The sequence below is a fragment of the Schistosoma haematobium genome, chromosome ZW (genome assembly GCF_000699445.3).
Source record: "Schistosoma haematobium chromosome ZW, whole genome shotgun sequence".
Lineage (NCBI taxonomy): Eukaryota > Metazoa > Platyhelminthes > Trematoda > Strigeidida > Schistosomatidae > Schistosoma > Schistosoma haematobium.
The window spans coordinates 18,412,542-18,420,103 of record NC_067195.1 but is presented as its reverse complement, the minus strand read 5'-3'; the positions used below and the strand labels follow the sequence as shown (position 1 = coordinate 18,420,103).

Below are 7,562 nucleotides of genomic sequence, written 5' to 3'. Positions count from 1 at the left end.
TGGGTTACCGTAAATTGTGGGTGGCAAAATTATCTACTGGTGGGATGCATAAACAGCTCACTCCATGCGGTTATTAACTCTGACAGATCGTTAACAAACATATTTTTCAATTCTTTGCACCACCCGCATACGTCCAAAGTCATCGGAGGTGACTTTAACACACCGAAGATCATGTGGAATTGATTTCGGTACCACGCCGATAAAACAAGTAAGTTGAAACAAGAGAACTGTGTGGATGGGCCCAACAAGTCCGAAAGCTGACTAGAAGGAATGATAAACTTTATCTAATGTTTACAATTAACACTGGCTCTATCTCAGTGAGTATCAATCATGACTTATTTATGAGTGATCATAAAGTTATATTGGGCATTATTCATTCTTTAAACGCCATACAATTAAACTCTAAAGCTTCAATGATGTACCAGAGCAGACATTTTGACCAACAAACCAGGAAATGGGCTGAAACTCTTATTCAGTGTTTACCATGTGAAACTTATTTTACCACAAAAATTATATTGACATTGAGCTTTCCAATCTATATTACAACCTGATATATTGCCTTGATTGCACAGCTCCAATTATTGGCCATGTGGCTTGTATTGCTAATAAGGGCCAGAATACTTTTAAAACTTTGTTGACGACCCTGATACACAATTCAGCTATCATTTCTTGCTATGATACAACACTGAAACTGAAACCTCTATCAATATATTTTCAATGTTGACATCAAGACGCCTATCCAAAATTGGTTTCACACCCAACAACGTCAAACAGGTCATAGCTGCCCTGACAAAGTCTTATGATGATGGACCAGACGGGATTCCTTCATCGTTTGTGAAATATGGTAGTAGAGAATTCCAATTTTTTTATTTATGACTTTTCAACCTATCTATGGAATATGGGGCCTATCCATTTGTATGGAAAACATCTCTTATCACCCCCGGATTCAAAACGGGATCATGTAGTGATATTACTAACTATAGGCACATTATTTTAACATCCGTGCTATTAAATCATCCACAAACAGCTATTATCATTTTTACTTTCAGCTAGTCTGATTAACCTATCCCAACACAGGTTTATGACTAAACTCTCATGCTTCACATTGCACCTGAAATATGTTGATCGAATTACCCGGGAATGAGATGTTGGTCAGTCAGTGATAATTCCTTACTTCGATTTTAGTAAGGCTTTCGACAGTGTCTCACACAAACTTCTTCCAAGTCTCTCTTCATTTGGCATACAGACTCCCATTTTATCTTGGCTCAAATCTTTTTTAGAAGAACGTAGTCAAATCAACCGCTTTGAATCTTGCTGCTCTAAACCTGCGAATGTAACCAGTGGGGTTATACGAGGAAGTGTGATTGGTCCATCACTCTTCCTCCTTACGAATTAGGATGTGTGATCACTCTTTTAACACGGTAAACCCTTCCTTTTTGCCAATGACTTGAGAGCGGTTTATTCCTTCTCTTCTCCTACCAAAGAAAGCCATATATCAGCGATAATCTAAGAAGAAATAAACAAGTTATACGAATGGACTGTCTTAGAACCTACCACTGAATGTTGACAAAAGTGGTTTATTCACATTAGCTGCTGCCTTAACCTAAATCTGGTTACACAAATGTACACCTAAACCTCTCATCACTGTTCGTGACTTGAATATGAGATATGGCACATTGCATCTCAAGTATCCGACGCTAGAAAGCCCCTTGGATCCATAATGATAAGCCCCAATAACATCGGATCGAGAATATTACTGTACAAAAAATGTATATTGTCCATTCTTGAATGTAGTAATCTAGTTCACAGCAATTGCAAGCGTAATGAATTAATGAAAATTGAAAATTCAAAGGCGATTAACAAAAGCTGTTTTGAGATGTTCAGGCAACAAGGATTACGACCAAAGATTTCAACATCTCAAGTTAGAACCTATCTGAATCAGACGTGTTAAATTAAAATCTTCCAGCCTATTAACGGTATTTCCTATTCTTCGGTATCTACCCTTTCATACCCTATGATATCATCCCACAATCTACTCAATAAGGAAAACATCCTAGCGATTCCAAGAACCCACACAAATTTACGGCAGAATTTTTTCGTTATTTGCTACCCAACCATGTGGAACAGACTGCCAGTGAACCTCCCTTGCAGTGAAACTACAACCTGGTTCAGAAGTCTCCTTGATGATTTTCTTTCTGAAAGTGGATTGTGTCACCTATTGAATATCAATGTGTTTAATAATGATTTATACAAATAAGGTCCGTCACCCATCTAATTGACTGAAAAGCGAAATGTAACCTTTGAAGAATTTCACGTCTATTTTATTTCCTTTCTGTTCATAATGTGTGAAGTCTACTTATGTTCATATCTGTAATTATTACTATTATTAATATCATTATTGGCCCCTCAACACATTAGATATTCTTTTTATCTCTTCTTATCCTTCTAAACATATATTATTCCTTAACATCCAAAGTCTATAACTAAAAGCTGATTATCTCACGGTACACTTAAATAAATTAACTTCTCAGATTCATTTAATCTTCACCACGTATATACGACTCATACATATTGACATTAGATTATCCTTTCCGAATAATTGAAACTTTTATAGCATCATTCTGAACTACTTCTGCACAAACTCGCACTCTACCGTAAAATCCTACTGCGATAATGACATATTTCGCAGTTGGTTTATTTATTTTCCTTTTTTCTTCCTTTTTTACTCATTTGGCAATACGCACATCGCCTCTTACTCTTAATCCGTTTTCACAAACACGTTTATTAAGTTGCTTTCACATTTTACGTTTACGTCCTTCGTTTTTTCCCGTTTCCTTCTTTGGAGCCAACTGAATGTTCTCCTCAATTCCACAGAACCTGTCTAAACATGGCAAATATCATGCTAATATTATTGAGACTTGTGTATTACTGCATCTCTGAAGAAACAAAAAATAACTTCTTTACAACAACTGTTTACCAATGAGCTGTTTGTGAATAATAATAATGAAAATATTTTCTCTTATCAACTCTTACCCACTCTTTCTTACTGTTAACAGATACTGGGGTACTAGCAATTATTATTAAGTTCGTTTATATACGAGCTCATGTTGTGGCGCCGATCGTCACGCGTTTAGTTGAGCATGTGTTGGGTGAATTTAGTATATTGATGGGGATTGATACGTTACTTTCAGCGGGGTCTGATGCTTCTCTTTTTTAGCTCTGGTGGCATCTTCTTCACACTGGACAACTACACAAACAGCATTAAAAATATCTAATACGGTTTTCCTTCCAGATACTGATAGACTCAATCAATGCAACATAGGTTTCAGCAACAAGTTTTAAGCCTTACAACATATACTTAAAAAGGAGGCCACTATGGAGATCAACGAGGAAGGGTTCAAAGAAGTATTAACTTCAACATGCCAGGTGTTGAACTGCAAGAAGCACTGGAATAATGGATCTACATCGAAACCTTGGACACAAATCAAGAAAGAGAATAAAAAGACAGTAATAAACAGCAATCGAACAAGAGCAAAAAAAGCCAAGGCAAAGGCCGAATACGCAGGAGCAAACAAACGATTGAAGAAGAGTATTAGAGTTGAGAAGTGATAGTCTATGGAAGAGTTAACAACGACAGCGGTAAAAACTGTACGAGAAGGAAATATGAAACAACATTACAACGAAAAAACTAACAGGAAACAATAGTAAACCAGACTGAAAACCTTGGACATCGAAACACTACACAGAACTTACTGGAGATGCTATCCCGCTAATAATCGAAGAAATCAGCATATTCATCAGATAAATCAAGAATGAGAAAGCAACAGAACCAGACAACACACCAGCTGAAGCACTTAAGTCAGACATAGAGATAACTACAAACATGCTCCACACTCTCTTCAGAAAGATTTCGAAGGAAAAACACGTATCAACAGACCGGGAAGGATACCAAAGGGGGGAGGTTTTAGTGTGAGAATTAAAGAGATATCACACTATTATCAGTGCCAGGGAAATTTGTCGACCATCATCAAAAAAGTGCAAGTATTTATAAACAGTTATCCATGCAAGATAATCCAAGTCCGTTGGTCGGATATCATCAGCAACAACCTACTGTGACAGACAAATAACCAGCCTTCACTTGAAGAGGAAATTAGGGTAAGACGCTAGAGGTGGGTAGGACATACATTGAGCAAATAAACAAATTACATCATGAGGCAAGTTAAAACTTCGAGTTCTGAAGGCCAGAAGAAATGAGGCACACTAAAGAACACATGATGTCGAGAATCGAAGGTAGATATGTGGAGAACGAATAGTACATGACAGCAAATGAAAGGATTGTTCCAGGACAGAGTTCCATGGTGAATTCTGATGGGCGGCGTATGCTGTTCCACGAACGGTAATAGCAGCTCGCCTGGATGTTTAGTACGTTGTTTTATATTCGTCCTCTTCTTTAAGGACTCTTAATTAATTTAACAGAAGTCACAACTCGCTTAATCCTATCCTCAATCAATAACATGTATTTGGCCTACTTCTCATAAAAATGTGTTGAGCAAACACTAGGAACAGATTAATAAAAACGCAGTTCTTTCATTTCCTAAGCCAACGTGAGATATTAGTGATTGGGTGTATTTACCTTGAAACCCCGTCTTCATGGTATTGATGTTTTTTTCCTCAGTTATTCCCAAGAAGACGAATATGATATATGTATCGAAACCCTACCCGTTTATTGTATTCTAGTATACTAAAGGATTTGTTTCAGTCAATCTTGATTGCCATATTTTTTGAAGTTTCGTAGGTATCATAAAAACTTAATAACGGTAGGTATTGAGAGGTTGCACATGTAACTTCACAAAAGTAACCTTCATACCTTGGTAAGAGGAATTCGCACAGCTTTGACTAACAGAATTTCAAGTAGCCATTTATCTTTTTCCGTGTTATAAGACTTGATAATAAAGAATTAAACGACAGACAAGAAAAAAACAATAGCTTTCCGAGCTTATATTGGAAACTAGATAATAATCAAGTAGGGGCTGAATGGAATAACAATATGAACTGATTATTTGCTTCATGGATGATAAACTACTGAGCATAGTTTATCAATCTGGTTGAACGAAACGAAATGAAGACTAGCAATCTGAGAATTAGTTCTAAGGTAGTATTAGTGTTGAGTCGGCTTTCGGAGAACTTCAACGGAGCCTCCAGAGGCCCAAAAGGAGCCGAAGGGTCCTAGAAAATCAGAGTATGATGGAACGTTCTAGAATTCCGACGTGGCGTGCTACTATTAGTTGGTAGCATAATATGTTGTTAACGGATTGGCTGAAATATGATGTTGATTCAACAGACGCCAACATCTATAAATACCCAGACCTAAATCTTTTATTTAATTATATTCTCAGCTTAAACCTAGAATGGTCCAAAAGTCAATGAGTTATAAGTAAATACTATATCATAATATGGCTTTTTCTCAGCTTGAACATTAAGAGCATCATGAACTGTGAAATCAACGTTTTCTACGATCAACATATAAACCATCTTACACATAGCATAGCTGGAGAATGTCAGGACGACTGTTACTCTTGGTCTAAAAGATTACTTAAGTATATTTGGAAAGGACCTTAGAATTACCAAACGGATAACCCCAAGAAGACTTGCTATACGAGTAGTGACTCTGGAAGTTAAGCGCCTTTGCTGTCTTACTGAAGATAAATATATGACTTACTTTTGACGTACAGTATTCTATAAATGACTTTTCACCTGACAAGTCTTATGTATTCTCACCAACCAGGTTAGAATATTCCTAAGAACATAACAGGGGATTTCGGTAGTCTGGAACAAATCATCCAACGATAGAGTAGACGTTTACCGACTACTAACTTTTTGAAACCCATAATTTTAAGTGTTAATCTAATATAGACTACTTTATTTAAAACATAACTAAAAAACACAAGTATACTCCAGGAAACGAATAAAATAAGGTGCTAGTCAGTCTTCTCACTCACTAGTTCATGGTACGCATGAAAAGTAGTGTTTTCATTTCCATAGACGAGCTATGGTGAATTCTATCGAAAAATAACATTACCATAAACTATTGCTTTTTAAATCGATCAGGAAAGAGTTAATTTCAGACTTTTAACTCGATACAAACAAACAATTACGTCAGTGGAGTTAAATCCACCATGTAAAGAGGACAGAAAAGCATCCTGATCATACGACTACAGAAGGTAAGAAAAATTACAATTTATGATAGTATTAATGACTACAATAGCAATTGATGATAACGCGTAGCATACATAGAGGGAGAGGGATTAAACACATATATACTGTAGTATTACCGAACAGAACAATTTATAAAGACTGAAAGTAAATAAAGATAATAATTGTTAATTAATTTTTAAACGAAGCACAAAGCTAAATTCTTAAAAAATAATTGTGCAATAATACCAAATGTGTTATTGAGGAATTTGCAACATGCAAATAATAAATAAACACAGGAAAGGAAATAAAATACACATGCGGAAAAACGTTATTATAAAACAAACGAATAAGAAAAACACAAAACAATTGTAGCTGATACAACTAATACAAAGAAAAAACATACAGAGTCAGTTTTTGGTTATTTTTTGTTTTGTTTTAGTGACGTAAAAAAAAAAACAATAGAGAAAGTGCATAGAATTACGTAATTCAGTGACAATTTCTACAAGGTTTTTCCCCCACTTGGTGACAGACAAAAAACAAAGAATGCTTCCAAGTAAACATGCTCAGAACAAAAAAAAGCCGACTAACTGTAAGATTGGATTGAAAAAAAATTACTTGTTGTATTTTTATTATTATGAACAAGCAGAGATAGTACACAACCAGGAAAAACAAACAAGAAAAATACATGGGAAGGCTTGTTGAAAAATTAGATTATAAATAACAGTCTTTAGTCCAAGTCTGTGATATGCGTTCACGTCTGTAAAACTATATTTATATAAAAACTATTCCACAACAACTGAACGAATAAATTCTTTGATAAAGGATCATCAACATCAACAGTTTACAATGAAAACGTAGTTTTTATTGCTTTTTAACAGTAAATTTCAAATGTACGATATTTTCCTTCCATAATATTGTTTTATTTTAAAGTTCAGCTGTGTTTTTCTTTCAGAAAAAAAAACAATTCATTCGAAACAGAAAAGGTAAACACAAAACCTTTTTTATATCTAAATATAAATAAAGCTATGGTTATTACTACTAAATACGAAATGTTCCATCATATAACACTATAAGTGCGAGTAATAACTATAGTTATTCAACAAAGTACTTCAAATCGAAAAAAAGAAAACGGTTTAAATAACATAGAAAGGAAAACAATGACACAATATGGTATATATATATCCACGACACACTGAACAGTTAACGGGATGGTTTTATACTATGTACCACACCCATATTTGTATAAATATTCCTCAAGTCATTTACTCACCTAAATATATTCAGATAAAAATGAAGAAAACAAGGGAAAGAACTATTACACAATATTACTTAATAAAATTATGTAGATGTTGATGAAAAAAAGTAAA

At 34.9% G+C, this 7,562-nt stretch overlaps 1 protein-coding gene across 1 annotated transcript in view; it reads right to left on the bottom strand.

Annotated features, from left to right (window-relative positions):
- Positions 1 to 1,883: 1,883 nt before the first annotated feature.
- ANK2_3 (Ankyrin-2) overlaps positions 1,884 to 7,562 on the bottom strand; it is a 105,663-nt gene continuing 99,984 nt past the window's right edge. Inside the window, exon 32 of the mRNA XM_051210588.1 lies at positions 1,884 to 7,465. Coding sequence (XP_051070594.1) covers positions 7,458 to 7,465 — 8 coding nt within the window. The 3' untranslated portion in view covers positions 1,884 to 7,457. The remainder of the gene's footprint in view (positions 7,466 to 7,562) is intronic.